This window comes from Doryrhamphus excisus, chromosome 1 (genome assembly GCF_030265055.1).
Source record: "Doryrhamphus excisus isolate RoL2022-K1 chromosome 1, RoL_Dexc_1.0, whole genome shotgun sequence".
NCBI lineage: Eukaryota > Metazoa > Chordata > Actinopteri > Syngnathiformes > Syngnathidae > Doryrhamphus > Doryrhamphus excisus.
Window position 1 is genome coordinate 9,129,302 of NC_080466.1, and position 16,020 is coordinate 9,145,321.

General features: G+C 41.1%; 1 protein-coding gene across 1 annotated transcript; it reads right to left on the minus strand.

Moving 5' to 3' along the window:
* Position 1: 1 nt before the first annotated feature.
* On the minus strand, positions 2–15,648 carry gucy1b1 (guanylate cyclase 1 soluble subunit beta 1). The gene is made up of 13 exons (XM_058069621.1): positions 15,508–15,648; positions 15,183–15,256; positions 11,900–12,000; positions 11,640–11,758; positions 9,546–9,743; positions 7,751–7,981; positions 7,458–7,574; positions 7,012–7,145; positions 6,281–6,478; positions 5,090–5,327; positions 4,414–4,554; positions 1,740–1,894; positions 2–1,082 (listed from the first exon to the last, which is right to left on the minus strand). The coding sequence occupies exons 1-13, from the start codon at positions 15,508–15,510 to the stop codon at positions 953–955; spliced, it is 1,839 nt and encodes a 612-aa protein (XP_057925604.1). The 5' UTR covers positions 15,511–15,648; the 3' UTR covers positions 2–952.
* Positions 15,649–16,020: the final 372 nt, after the last annotated feature.

Genomic DNA, 16,020 nt, shown 5'->3' on the forward strand with positions numbered 1-16,020 from the left:
ATATTAGTTAATACTTTATTTGTCTCACTCTGGGTTCTGGTTTCCATAATACAGAGACCTCTGGTGCAAAAAGAAAACATATGCAACAACGTGATGGTAATAATAAATATTAAGATGTCAAACGTGAAGGTGCCTTAATACTATTCTATGGATGCAAACAAGTAGTAAATATGCTGCTTTGATATGGACTCACGTGCCAATGTATAAGTACATGTACAGTACTTGCTAGTGGGCAAAAAAATGATTTCATGGGTTTATTTCAGATTTAGACACCAATTAATGGCTCGCTATTAAATTTTGTTTTATTTGAACCGAGCGCATTCCATGCGTTTAAAGCAATGAACTTTCTGGCAATTTTGGGGGGGGTTGTTATTAGCAGCTAAATTGAGACTTTTCAAATAGTGCATATTCTAATTGATTGAGATTTATTTAGCTTTTGGCAAGTGAGTACCGCACATCAAACCAAATAGTGTACATATTCTTAAAGATGGAAGTGCTTCATAACTTTCTATTTCGTCCTTTGAAATATCTGCGTCACGACTGAGGTGAAATCAAATGAAGCAATATTAGGATTTTAAATTACATTGGTACATTTCACACAAACCTGTTAACTAATTATTAACTTTACTTTTTCAAAACATGATCATCATCTGTTTATTTTTGACTTAGGCATTGTTAATGGTTAAATAACGATTTCTTTTTTATTTGTGAGTGTGCGCATTGTACCTATGAAAAATGCTTTCCAAATCCAACTATCATGAACATTGAAATGCTAATCTAAAGTCTTCATGGCGCACTGTATGTTAAAAAATATATATATAGTACATACTGTGGTGTGGCAGAGCACGATGGCACAGTTTCATAGAAATGCATTAGGATATCAAAAGCATGTTATTTCATTTAATACATCTGCTTGATTAGATGGATTGTTAGGCTTGAAATTGAAGGGGACTCAAGGTGTGTCAGTGGACTTCCTGGACAGGAACCACACCTTCATGGGCTCCTTCTTTCCCTTCATGGTGACGGGGCCACGATACTGCAAATTGAACTGGAGGTCTGCGTTCTCAGCTGACTGCAAACACCTATAAGGCAAGATCACAGTTGTTTTCCTTGGAAAGTGTCTGCTTTATTTTGAAGGCAATCTGTTTTCCCACAATGCCTTGAGAAACCAGGAAGTGTGAGCACAAAAGGAGGGAAAATGTGGAGGGAAAATGCTGATTTGTTTTGTTGGTGTTCATTCATTCATTCATTTTCTACTGCTTATCCTCACGAGGGTCGCAGGCATGCTGGAGCCTATCCCAGCTGTCTTCGGGCGAGAGGCGGTGTACACCCTGGACTGGTCGCCAGCCAATCACAGGTAAAAATGTCTATTTTTGACAGGCGGCTTGTTGAATAGATAATAGTTGTGGGCTTTCTAACAGCAGCACTTGTAAAGGTGACTGGAGGGGTGTTATGTCATGTCTACAGGGCTCTAATAATCTTTAAACAATTATTTAGACTATTGTCATAAATGTTCCACTTATAAAGGAGGAATCCTAATGCTGTGGAAATTGACGTATCACAAGGGTCACACATGCTGGAGCCTATCCCAGCTGTCTTCGGGCGAGAGTCAGGGTAATATTTAAAATTTACATAGCAAATTTGTATACATATAAAAAAAAAAATAATTTCCCGAATTGAGTGACAAAAAATATGTAACCTTTTCTTGATATTCTGTACGGATAATCATACTGGCTTACCTGTAAGTATACTCTGAAACGTTGATTTTGCCCTTTTCGCCAGTGGTTTCAGTGCGACTTGTGAGGTTGACTGTGTTTCCAAACAGGCAGTAGCGGGGCATCCTCTGGCCAATCACCCCAGTCACCACCTCTCCTGTGTGGATCCCAATTGTAATCTGAAAAAAACATCAGGTAAACAAGAGGAGCACAAGGCGAGAGGGGAGCGTTTCTTTTACACCCAACTTCGTTAGACAGCCAGTGGCTCTTTAAGGCACAGCTGAGAAGAAGGCAGTCATTTTAGAGATGAAGCTGAGAGTAACGCCAGTATTACAGCGCTAATCTATATTAAATGTTGCTTAATGTTCCTATCAATTACAGTAAAAGTGTTGAGATGATTCACTTGTTAGGTAACCAAAATCCCCAGGAGGATGTAAAGGACTTTATATAGCTCAGGAAATAGGATTTTTCGAGGGGAGGTGGTATATGAACATGGCAATGTGACTACCAACTAATCACTGTAACAGGAAAAAGTAGCAGTACAAGGATGTGGAGGGCCCCAAAGGCTGGGTTTACCTTGGGCCCCGAAATGACTGAGCACATATACTGTACAGTGGAACCTCTGAATAATGATGCCCAGAATTCTGGACAAACTTGGTTAGCGTCAATAATCCATTCTAGAAAGCCCAACTAGTCGTTAATTAGTTAGACAGCCGCAAATGTAAACACAAAACACATTTTTTTTATAGTTTCACATGCAGAAAACAATTAAAAATCCACATCAATGATATTTACTTTCATTGAAGACGTGATTGTTGCCAAAGACGCCATGTGGCAGCGAGATCAACACAGTCGCAAAACTGTGCCGCACCCAAACACAAACTACAAATACCTATAAATGTAAATACACATATTATACACTACTCAATACTTGTGAATGCTAGATAAAAACCCTGCGGGGCTTAGTAAATGCTTAGCTGTTCGCTCTCCATCGTGTCTGTGTTACAAGACATGTTTACTGTGTCATTCATTCATTCATTCATTTTCTTCCACTTTTTTCTCACGAGGGTCACGGGGGTGCTGGAGCCTATCCCAGCTGTCTTCGGGCGAGAGGCAGGGTACACCCTGGACTGGTCGCCAGCCAATCACAGAGCACATATAGACAAACAACCATTCACACTCACATTCATACCTATGGACAATTTGGAAACCCACGCATGCCCGGGGAGAACATGCAAACTCCACACAGAGATGGCCGAGGGTGGAATTGAACCCTGGTCTCCTAGCTGTGAGGTCTGCGCGCAAACCACTCGACCGCCGTGCCGCCTGTTTACTGTGTATTGTGTGTAAATGTGTGTGTAAATTCTATTCTACCAAGTTCTAAGGAAGGTAATATACAATAATCTATTGACAGAGCTGCATGTAAGCCGCCCAGGTTGAGATATGAGCGTAAAGGACATCTTGGGGGTTCGAATCTGGCTATAGATTGGGTCCTTAATGAATGCCGGTACTACTATATCTTGCAGCTATCGTGTGAGAGGGCGAGAGAGAGAGCATTGTAAGCCATCTACAGACTATTTCCATGTGAACTGGTGGGCGCTGATGGTTTTCAGTGCATGAAGGCACTCCTGAGTGTCTGAGATGAATGAGAATCTATTTTTAGCGGTGGGATCGTGAGATGATTTGAGTCTGTTTCTGCTACGAAATTTGACTCCTCTTCAGTGTGTGCCCCCGGCCCAAAATTAGCCTTTTGTTGAGGCAGATGTGTTTTTTTTCTTTCTACAGTACGTCTTCACAATCATTGGTACAATAACAATCGCCAACGCTCATTTAAACAAATGTCTGCTGTTTCGTGTCCAGGTTTTCACTGCTTATTGTTTCAACTTGCAAATATGTGACTGTTGTAGTATTTTCCATTTGGCAGGACAGGAAGTTGTACAGTTTTTTTTTGGTGTGTGCTTTCTTAATGCGGAAACTGTAGGAGACAATGGTTAAATTAATTAATTAGTTGAATGTATTCCACTGACACTGGAAAACTATTTCATGTGGTCCAATACTTGGTGTAAACAAACAATAAGAGAAGTGTAAAGATGAGGTGAAATCTATAAAAATATAACAAAGAACAAAAATTGTTGTAATTATAAATTGTTATAATAATGACATACCAGTCTAATATACATTTCTCTTAAAATGGAATAATTATGATTGACTAGGTTAGCGCGCAGACCTCACAGCTAGGAGACAAGGGTTCAATTCCACCCTCGGCCATCTCTGTGTGGAGTTTACATGTTCTCCCCGTGCATGCGTGGGTTTTCTCCGGGTACTCCGGTTTCCTCCCACATTCCAAAAACATGCTAGGTTAATTGGTGATTCCAAATTGTCCATAGGTATGAATGTGAGTGTGAATGGTTGTTTGTCTATATGTGCCCTGTGATTGGCTGGCCACCAGTCCAGGGTGTACCCCGCCTCTCGCCCCAAGACAGCTGGCATAGGCTCCAGCACCCCCCGCGACCCTCGTGAGGAAAAAGCGGTAGAAAATGAATGAACGAATGATTGACTAGGTGACATAACATGGTTCAACTGCCTTCAGGTTGACTGAAATCTACTGGGAACCAAATATGGTTCCTTTTCCTTTAAAGGGCTACATTGCGCACATGTTCCCAAAGCGTGAGTGTGTCTTGTATAACGTATGTCTCACCTGTACGGGCTCGTCATCGACTTTGACTTGTCCGGCAATCTCCATCATGTCGAGGGCGAGGTGGCAGATTGACTTGGCGTGATGCGTACACGGCTCTGGCAGGCCACTCACCGTCATGTATTTGTCACCCACCGTCTCCACCTGTGCATAACATTCCATCACATCCAGTGATTGGGACTATTTGCTTTATTTTCAAGTGCATCATGTGATCCTACTGTTTTCTTTAAATACACACAGCAGCCAGAAATAAACCCAAGCACTTGCAGATAAACACTCAAACACTTACATCAGCTTGAGACATTCGGGGGCCTCAAATAGTGGGACCACCAAGCCATTGAGCTTGTAGAGTAAATATTACTTCTTTTGGTGACCCAGTCAGTGCCTGAAGCCAATGGAGGCCCAGCTGGAAGTGGAGAAGGTCTGTTTGACTTCTTCAAGTGCATTCTTGTCTGAAAGCCCGGAGTGTAAATCTGCTGCATGAGGCGTACAAAGTACTGTACCGCTCTCCAAAGCTGTGTTGTTTAGAACTCCGTACTACCGTTCTTGTGGCGAAAAACTCAAGTCAATGGCTATAAATAGTCATTTTGTGAACATGCAGTGAGGGTAATTGCGTCTCATTTGTACTTCTTGCCCCCTCCGTTGCCCCTTGTGTCTTGGTAAAAGTAATGCTTTTCACCTTGTATACATAGGGGTTGTTCCGAGAGTCTGTCAAGATGTCAAAGCGGGTGTAAACATCATTGAGTAGGTTGACTATCTTGATGGCTCCCTCAGCAGAAGCATGCTTGCTGCAGAAGGCATTGAAGCCCACAATGCCACTGAAGAGGATGGTGACGTTATCGTAACGCTTCGCCGGGACAGGACGTTTGTGTCGTAGCTCGTTGGCAACAGATGGCGGCAAGACAGAGTAGAGCAATCTGAAGAAAAAAAAAGCAAAGAAGTATAAAGAATAGGAGGAATGATGGCGTTGTTGAGCAGCGTGCGAACGACAGCCAGACGGGATGCTGTCCTTTTTGGATCGGTCCTTTATTTGCTCACCCACCACCTTTTGGCCATTTCTACACGCAGGCTGCATTTGGGTGGGTGGTGTTTCTATGGTAACCAGTTGGATCATGGTGGCCTGTTAAAAGTAAATACTATCAGGCACATCTTTTGAAACACACAAAAATCTACCTTGCCAAGGCAAACAAAGTCTATTCCATCTTACTGGTTGACTTGAATTGGATTTCAAAACATTTTTCCCTCTGTAAATGTTATGGTGTGTGATTTGCTATCCTACATCACAATGTGTTCTCTTTCTGGTTCTATGGTAATCATCACACCATTCCCCTTTGCTAGTGTTGGAACCCCTCTGTGGGGGCATCACATCAAAAATTGTTCATTCATTCATTCATTTTCTACCGTGGGCATGCTGGAGCCTATCCCAGCTGTCTTCTGGCAAGAGGTGGGGTACACCCTGGACTGGTCGCCAGCCAATCACAGGGCACATATAGACAAACAACCATTCACACTCACATTCATACCTATGGACAATTTGGAGTCGCCAATTAACCTAGCATGTTTTTGGAATGTGGGAGGAAACCGGAGTACCCGGAGAAAACCCACGTACACACGGAAGAACATGCAAACTCCACACAGAGATGGCCGAGGGGGGCATTGAACCCGGGTCTGTTGTGATTAAAAAAAACATAAACCCTTGTGAGCTATTGTCCAAACAAAGGTACCTTTAGTTGTACCAGGCATTAAAATGAACAAGAAACTGAAGAAACAAGCCTGGTCCAATAATTATTTGCATGACTGTAGGTAGCTGGAGGACCCCACTGCATACAGTCCCTTTAAGAATAGAAATGAGGGGTAAATATAGTCCAACCTGTCTGTCTTCTTCTTTTCATCCTCCAGAGCTCGAAGTGTATGCTGCAGGCGGTCAGTCAGTATCTCCAGCTCCTGAGTCAGCTTGTACTCCTCACGAAACTGCTCCCCCAGCAACACCAAGTCACGGGTGGCATCATGGAGAGGGATGTCACTCAGGTACAGACCCCTTCTTGTCAGATCGTCCAGGTTCATCACACTTTGTGAGGAAAAAACAAAGTACAAAATGCGGAGATGACAACTTTAATATTTTTAATGAACTTTTGAATTATTGAACTATTGAACTCGGGTCTCCTAGCTGTGAGGCCTGCACTGAGGTAAGTTATCCTTACTTCTAATAAAGTGCTGTGGTGAAAGGGGATTATATTGTAATGTTAATGTGGGCACTTCCTAGTCAGCTTTAGTCCCAACACTAATTGTATTTCCTGTTGGGAAACAAACTAGTGCAATGTCTGATCTCTTGCTCTAAAAGTGTTTTCCATCTATGAGGCCCGGGTGTCTTGAACCCTGCTCTTCTCTTTCCAATACCATCTCGTGGATCTGGTTATACAAGGGCCATTGAGGTTAATAGAGGTGACAACAGATGATAATCAGCGATTTGAGTTTTCATTGCTTGTGCACTGCTGTGTGTCTGCACATATTTAAAAAAAGCCTCAAAATGACCTCTGCAAGAAACACAAGCATTTCCCATTCAACATCTGAAAACAATACTTATGTGCACTGTGTACTTACCTCGGTGAGCAAAGAAAAAGGATGTTCTCTGCTTCGGGCAAATAAATCATCTGTCCTTTCAACCTCAGACAGCTGATTTCCACTCCAGTCAGCTCGTCCTCGTTCTCCACGGTCTCCACATTTAGCAGGCCCTCCTGCCAGGGTTACACCACCTTTATGAATATTTCATTGCCTATTCCTCCACAAAACAAGCCTAAAAATGGGTCATCAGTCTCATCTCATTCTTATTTTTAAATTCAAAAGCTTGCTAAAAACCATTTTAACCATTTTTTTGTGTTACATATATATATAGTGTATATAGTGCAAATATTGCAATGACCTTAATACCGCTTCACCGGACCGATGGGAAAGGAGTGAGGTTCCCGAGCCTCAGTCACAACTTTCTGTGTTTTTGTTTTTTTTTTCAACAGCATATGAGTCACTTCTGATACAGTGATCTACTGTACCTTGCTTCGCAGGACAAAGACAGTGTTGATGTGGGAAAGAATGCCATGATAGCTGAAGTCAATGTGCGGGCGGACCAGGGAAAACACTGAAGTGAGGATGCAGGCGCCAGGCTGGAGCTGGGAAGAGTGGAGAAATAAAATATGCATAATTCAGTCTTACCAGATTTGAAATGGCTATGTATAAACATTTCAGGTGGCCAAAAGGTCACCGCTCAAACTGCATTTCTACTGATAATTAATTTATCAGTGGCGCTGCATGGCAAACAGACTGATTCGGCATGCATGGGGCAAACCTGAGGCAGGACTCGGTAAATGGCGTTGCCGCACTGAGTGAGCATCAGATCTTTGTCAAACATCAGGTGGAAAGGGAAGGCCTTGCAGAATGTGTACGGGCTGATGCGTGTCTCCTGCGTGCCGTTCTCCTCAAAGCCGTCCAGGTCCTCATAGAAGGCTTCTTCCTCTGAGTCCTTTTCCTCAATCAAGAACTTGATGTGGTCGCACTCCTCGCTTTTCGGCTGGATCATCTGAAGTCAAATCTGAAGCTGTAACTTTATTCATTCATTTATTTTCTAACACTTATCCTCACGAGGGTCGCGGGGGTGCTGGAGCCTATCCCAGCTGTCTTTGGGCGAGAGGCTGGGTACACCCTGGACTGGTCGCCAGCCAATCACAGGGCACATATAGACAAACAACCATTCACACTCACATTCATACCTATGGACAATTTGGAGTCGCCAATTAACCTAGCATGTTTTTGGAATGTGGGAGGAAACCGCAGTACCCGGAAAAACTCCACACAGAGATGGCCGAGGGTGGAATTGTATTACGGACTCCTAGCTGTGAGGTCTGCACGCTAACCACTCGTCCATCGTGCAGCTATGAAACTTTATATTGTTACAAAATAAGAGGGACACTTCGGACCAGTAGAGTACAAGTTTAAATGCATTTAAACATGTTTCCTTTGTAAATAGTTTTGAAATATCTGACCCAAACTGGCCCACTTTATCCCTTCATTCGGGTGTCAATCACATTGGTACGTTTCAGTATGCAGAGACATTACACCGAGAATGTGAAGAAAACTAAAAGCTTGTGACTTGTTGACTGGTAACAAGTCCAGGGTGTACCCCGCTGGGATAGACTCACCCATGATCCTGAACAGGATAAGCGCTTAATAGAAACACAGCTTTACTCTACTTCAATAAACAATATTATTATTACCCAGTATTATTATTTTATCATTAATCTCAAGTATTTTATAGTCTATATAAATAAAGATATTGGAAGTACAGACAATGACATTAATCAGTACTGGCATAAGGCACGCCGATGTCAGGCTGCTTTCTCTGCACCCTGTTTCCACAGTAACCATGGCTAATAATTCCAAGATTGGGTTTCGCATTTGGAGCGTGTACAGTTTTTCTCCTCTTTCTTTACACACACACACAGGCACGTGCACACACACACGCATATCTAATATATATATAGGAGTGCTGAAAAAATAGCCTATGCAAAATGCTTAGTGGCCATAGAATGGAGAGCAATGACCGTTATTGTCACTGGTAGTCGTTAGGAGGCTGTGGCTTTTTTTACTGGGATTTTACTGGGCATTTACTGAATATTAGCATATAATTCAGATGTGGCCCTGCGGACCGCATTCGGCCAGCCCTTTGTCGGTCCCTCAGTGAGGGACCTATTGAATTTTATTGTTACCGCTGTCATTAATTGTGTTGCTGGTCATTATGGCCGGAAACCACCTCTTACGATTGTACCAAAAGTGAGGAAGAGTGCCGCGCCTGGGTGCGAAACGTACCATGCTTTGGGTGTTAAGTGGGCCCAAGCATGGTAAGATTTTCCGAGTGTGAGTACGCCCACTCGCACTTAATTGCCCATCAATGATATAAATGGTTATAAAAGTGATGAATGCCAGTACAAACAATCCTGAAAAGATTGCATTAGACACTATTACTTAGATCTAAAAATATCCTTTGTCATAAATATTAGCCAAAAGAAAATCTGCAGCTCTCTTATTGCAATCTAATCGCAACCTAAAAAAGAAAAATGATGAGAAAAAAAATTAAATGGGCAAACCTTCATTTCTATCTCTGTTCCATGTATTTGCTGTGCGACCGTTTTAATGATGCCAATCACGATGTCCTGCAGGCCTTCTCTCTCCGAGTAGTAGTGAAGGATCAGATTGTTGCCCTTCTCCGCATCCGTGCACCGGAAAGAGGGAGCCCTCATTCCTGGATAGATGGTGCCCAAGTGGTCGTGAAGGGCGTCCAAATTCTGAGAATCATTGTAAATGAAATGTATGTTGATGCCATGCAGCAGAATGCAATTCCCCAATACATTAAGTTTGATGCTCCTTTTTAATCTCATCCCTTACTTCATAACGTCCAAACAAGTCAACAGATTTACTGAATAACAGAAGCAGGGTTAGAGCGTTGCATAGTCTTGTATTCATGTTTCTGGACATGGTACAGTTATCTAGCACTTTTTGTTTGCAAGTATCTAATCTTTAACGATCCATGCCTGAGCAATGACGCAGCAATGCATTCATGGTTTGCATTGTGGGCTTCACAAGCTACAAACGTCGATATCCAATTTTCATATGGTAGGATTGGAACTGCAGTCTTGTCCTCATTAAATGCTCGGGCTCTGCCTCCACACATCAAGAGTCCAGTGCTTCTATTCTTGTGGTCAGAATTTCTGTGGCATTTTAGACAGAAAGGAAGAGGTTCCTTATTGCATCTTCTTGTTCTTCAACTGAGAATGTTAACTTTTTGCCTTTTTCTTGTGTCGGAACTGCCTTCAAATTTAACTTGCACTTTTATTTTCCTTTTAATTTGAGAAACTTTTTTGCATATGACTTTCACCAATTTGGAAAGGCTGCTGAATCTTTTCACATCGATAAGGTTTTTAACTGCTTCCCAGGCAGGCTCATGTATTTCTGGATGAGAAAGTGTGGCTGACATTACCCTTCTTTGGAGTTTGTTTACCTGTTCCTTGCCTTGTGTTATAATTTCCGCAGCTGACTTTTTAGTCCACTCTTTCACTGGCCATTTCAGGAATTCTGCTCCATTTTGACATGTGGAATTCTTACTTAATTAGTCAGGAGTGCATCCTCTTGTGATGAAGTCAGCAACATTGAGCTCTCCAGGAATCCACTACCAATTTGCTATTTATGTATTTGTATTCCCCCTATCCTGTTAAAAAAGAAAGTGTGCTATCCGTAGCTGTCGACTAGGTTAAACCAGCGTAATCTTTAGTCTGCCTTGTTTTTCCAGATATTTACTGAGTCTGCCTGTAAAGACTGCCCCACAGATTTCTATTTCTTTAGCAGCATCCCCGTTCTAATCTAATGGAATCAATTTAGCCTTTGACTCTACGAGTCGTACTTGAATCACTTTGCCTGTGCTCCATCTTAGGTACATTACAGTTTTGTCACTGCCACTGGAAAAGCCCAGACGGCTCTCTCTGCCAGTTATGTTGTGTGAAACTTTGAGGGACATATTGTACATATTCCCTGAACAACTTCTTCCGTCACATTGTCAGAAAGTGTTCTGTTTCATGTTTCATGTGTTAACGTTCCTCCCTGAGGATTTCTCCTTTTTGCTTTGTTGGTGTGACAAGACTGATAGTACCATGAAGTCCGGCGACTTAGCTTAAGAGTTTTCTTCTCAAAGGGTTTGTTGTGTTGCATCACACTTTTTCTTTCAGGAGATGTATCCTAGTTCTAGCTACATTCAAAGAGAGCCACCTTTGTAGTCCAGGCAAGCCTGCCTTTAGACTCAACAGACCTCGCTAACAACTCGCTTTGCAGTATTTGGTTAAGGGCATCTGGTCCTTTTAGTAGAATATCATTCATATTTATTCCTTCAAACGTTTGACTCCTGTTCCTGATGAGTCACACAGGGTTTGTCACCAAATGAGTATTTGTGGCTACCAGACAGCTAACATACCACACTGGTCAAATCCAATCATTTAATGTCTCATTCACCGAGTTTTGTTGCAGCTCCTTGTTTGACCGTATATTGTATATCAATATTCAACCTAAATAAATCGAGATATGAGTTTTGGTCCTAGCCTATCTACAAAATAGCAGTAAAATCCCACAGACCCCTATGAAACCATTCAGAAACAGATAAGCTCCCTTAAATGCAAAACAGTCGAGCATTTTACCTGAAGAAATTCACGAACATTTGATCCCAGTACTCGCAAGATAGTGTCGTATCCAGATTCTTGGCAAAACTCAAAGAACATCTTCCCAAACATCTGCAAGATGTCCCCCGCATCAATTTCTGGAAAAAAAGATAAGAACACAGGAGGGCTGTAGCTTCTGATTCTGAGTTTAAATTCATGTAAATACAGCAAAATTTCATTACGGATTTATCTCAACGGTTGTCTCGACTACTGCAGATACAAGAGAAAAAAAAACTTACTGAGGACTTTGCTTGCAGCTCCAACAAGATCATATGTCTTGGCATCCTCATATATGATTCTCACAAGGAACTGTCCCTCGATGTCGAGTTGAGCCTCCCTCCTGAACACAAAAGCCTATTTTACACACAGTTCCCTATACATTGCTGTTACAGGAGAGCTGTCATTTATCTGCCTGTGTCTTTTATACAGAACCCATTGAACTGGGATATTGCCACACAGTGACAATCAGATAATTAGATGTTGATGATGACAGCACCGGAGACTGGTGTGACATATAAAGTACTTGTCGACCAGAGACCCAACAGGATTGGATAAGTGAGTCTCGGCAATTGTGGAGTCCCACTCTCTTACTGTTCCGATACAACCTCTGAAAGACGGAAAATCTCATGAGAAATTCAGTGGGCAGACGCAACTCTTATTTTACAATCGGAAGTCATCTAAAGTACTGGAAGTGTAATCAGCTTTAAATTGCCAGCCAATCATGCGCATCACAGTGCAGTTTATTATTTATAAATTAAACAGCACTTTATCAAGTAGAAAAGGCAATGAGGTTGTAATTAGGCTGTTTAGCTGAGATAACAAACATGATTTATAGCACTGACCAACAGCAGGTTCATTACAGTAGATCCCATAACAGCTGAAAAAACATTCTAGACCCTAAAAGGCTTTGCATGGAAAATGGGGATTCATTTTTCAATTAGTCAGCTGATAGAAGTTGGGAAAGAAGACAACGGTGATGAGTTGTACATGATATATCAGTGAGATATGTCTGCATGGAGTCGACGCCTGCCGGCCGAAGAATAACAACTTAGAAAACATTAACACAGGACAGCTGCTGTTATTTTCTTTTGGTTCGTTTTTTTTTTTTCTTATAGGGTCACGCCAGGTTCAGGGCACGATAGAGCGAGACGAATATTTCAGCGTGCTACAAAAAAAAATGTCATGTTGACATTATGCTGTGTTTGTAGCTGATAAAACTGAAGGCACTCAAAAGCAACACGAAAACTCTATGGTACTTTTCACATTATGTGCAGCAATCCTTACATTTAACCCACAATTTTTGCAAAAAAAAAAATGGTAAGCACTTCATCAACATGAGACAATTTATTTGTATTTAAGTTAATGACCTGCACTGTTTACACAAGTTAGACTTAAACACATAGTTAACTCCCTCTAAAAACAAAACCCATGATTCACATCACAAATATAATGATGGATCCAAATGCTATAACGTGCATTTGTAATGATCGCTGCCTATATCTAGTGAAAGAATGCCACTTTTTTTACCCATTTTTGTTGCAATAATGGACATTACCTTTACATTCATGATCTGTTGCATACACAGCACAGTTAGATCAGTGCTTAATCATATACTAATCCAGGCCAGCATTGAAATCAATGGCAATTACATTGATTATAACATAAAATGGAAAACCCACCACTGATGTCAATACATGGCGAGTGAGTGGAAGAGCAGAGTGCCTCCTCTGAATTTCAATGATCCTGTACAATTTAAAATTTGATGCAGTGGAGTACAGTCAATGTAGGCAAAATGACGTATGCCTCAGAAGTAGTTCCTCCATATGAAAAGAACAGCAAACAGTAAATAATCAATGTAATTATTAAGCATGCATTCATCTGCGCCGTCTTCCTTTTTTATGAGGGATCACACTGAATCGCTGCTCTATAGAGTCCACAACTCAATACAAAGGGACAAAAAATGAGCATAATATGTCCCCTTTAAATATTTTTTGTTTTGCTCCAATACCCATACAATCCTCAGTAAACAGTCATTTTCCACATTGCTGTGCTGTCAATGAATGTGTTATGATGTTTCATACAGGGCTCAAATGATCTGTGTTTTGTCTCATTATGGCGCGTCACATTTTGACCAGCTCTACAGTTTCAGAGCATATGAGACACTGTGGTTTGACACTGGATTCTGGAAGAATAAACACATATGGGCCCAACCAGTCACGTTTCAATGTTCACTTTTTTCAACTTTTCATACTTTTGAGCAAGCCATGGTTTTCTCATTCATTTCTCTTCAAGTAAACAATTTCATTGGCTCATTTTGAGTGACATCACTGCAAGTGTTGTGAACAGGGTTGTTGACAGGGGGGGACAAAGCACAGAAATGGTGTGTGTGTGTGGGGGGGGTTCACGGATTATTTTGTCCCAGGCCCAGCCAAAGCTGTCAACGGCCCTGGCTGTGACGTAACCATAATAACTGATTACGGTTATATTAGACATAGACTTTCTTTATTGTCATTGCACAATAACACAGCAGTGAAATTGCCAACGAAATGTTGTTGCCTGGCTCCCGTGTAATAATAAATAATAATGTGGAGAATAAATAGATTACATCAAATATGAACAACAATGTACAGCGTAAAAAGTAATTTGTACAAATAATTTAAATAATTTAGATATAAATAACAACTGATTATATGTGATAATTCTATTTCCCATTCACTTTATTTGGTCACAGGTCCATAAAGGACCATCACTGGTTCCAAGATACACCATTTGGTGATGGCTGTTTTAGAGTAATCCAAACACAAACACAAAAGTGCAGATCAGAAAGGTGCACATAGAATCGGAATAACATGGCTTGAAAAACAACAACTTGTCAAAACTCTCAGCATAACAATTCACTGTCAGGAATGTAAAATGATTTTGGTATTGTTGTGGCGTCATTTGTTGCGTTTACTTTTCTGGAGTCATGTTCAACTCTTTTAAAATACTTCCACTTCCATTGTGAGCCAAGAAGTCCATCGATGCGGATGGTCTTCCTAGCATTGAAAGCTAGCGCTCGACTCAACTCCTCTGGATTGTGCCATTTGAAGTGGGTGGTTTTTATTTTAATGCGTTGTACAATAATCTAGTCCAGGTCTAATATGGTCTAGATCAGGCACTAACTTTGGAAGGTGTTGCAAGCATTATATCCCACACTCTTCCAGCAGCATGTAAGCTGTGCCTCAATGCAACACACGTAAGCACTGGCATTGTAATTTTGAGCCAGTTGCAAACAGTCCCTTTAATGAAAATACATCAATTTGAGGTAGTGTTCTTATATTTTTTAAGTTAAAAAAAAGTGAAAATTGGAACAAGCACCTTGAGTGGTTTCCACTTGAACTTCCTGTAAAATGATCATATTTGTTTCCTGGTCAGACTGTGGTGTCAGCCTGCTTGTTAATCATTAAAGGCAAACGTCCAATGGCCTGTGTGATGTCAAAGCTGTGCCTGCTCACAGTGAAACATTTTTAAAATAGCACTCACTTGATGTCTTCCCATACTTCCGGTCCGTAATTCCTTAAAACGAGCAGTTCCAAGGCGTGATTGACAAACCCATACTGTAAATAGACGAGAAACAAGCACATTAACAGCGTGCTGATCACTTCCCCGATCAAATAAACTTCTTGTTACACACTATTCACTCAACATTGAATATTTTTAATTGTATGTGATCCGACTGTGTTCACCTGTTAATATGTGGAGTAATAACACTAGCTATTCAGGAAACGGGGAAAAAAACGTTACGTCGCCTGCTAAACAGCTATTTTCTCCGGCGTTAACGCATTAAACACGATCCAAATATACGTACCATAGTGGCAAATCCTCTTCCTCTCACTATAATTAAACAAAAATCGTCAGCTTTGGCACAACCTTCATCGTTTGACACAGATGCTGATGGTCTTCACTGCGCTCATGCCTCCCCGCTCCATCACTGTATGATTGACAATACTTTCGTCCAATAGCTTGCCATAATTTGCATTACGTAATGTACAAAGGACCAATAAGAATGAAGCTTCGTTGTTAAAGCGATGCTGGTGAACCAGAGCTCTGCAGTGTGGGATCTGCTTTTTTCTGATAATATATAACCGACTTATTTAAAAAAAAAACACAGTATACGAATATATGCATAATTATTCCTACAACCGTTTTCTTGTCAACAAAGAGCAAGGATGCTGTTTTTCTACATCATTATTTAAAAAAATCTAACAGGACATGAAACAGTCGCTCTATATATCAACTTCATAATCACTATTAAGTGTATGAATATAATTGTGTTTTAGCAAACTACTACCAATTTACCTCATTTATAATGCATGGTTAT

What these genes read in the sequence shown, in the direction of transcription:
- gucy1b1 (XM_058069621.1), bottom strand. An exon ending in CTTTTTCTTTGCTCACCGAG is followed by an intron (nt 6,479 to 7,011) that starts GTAAGTACACAG and finishes TTCCTCACAAAG; the next exon opens with TGTGATGAACCTGGACGATC. An exon ending in ACAACCCCTATGTATACAAG is followed by an intron (nt 4,555 to 5,089) that starts GTGAAAAGCATT and finishes TGTTATGCACAG; the next exon opens with GTGGAGACGGTGGGTGACAA.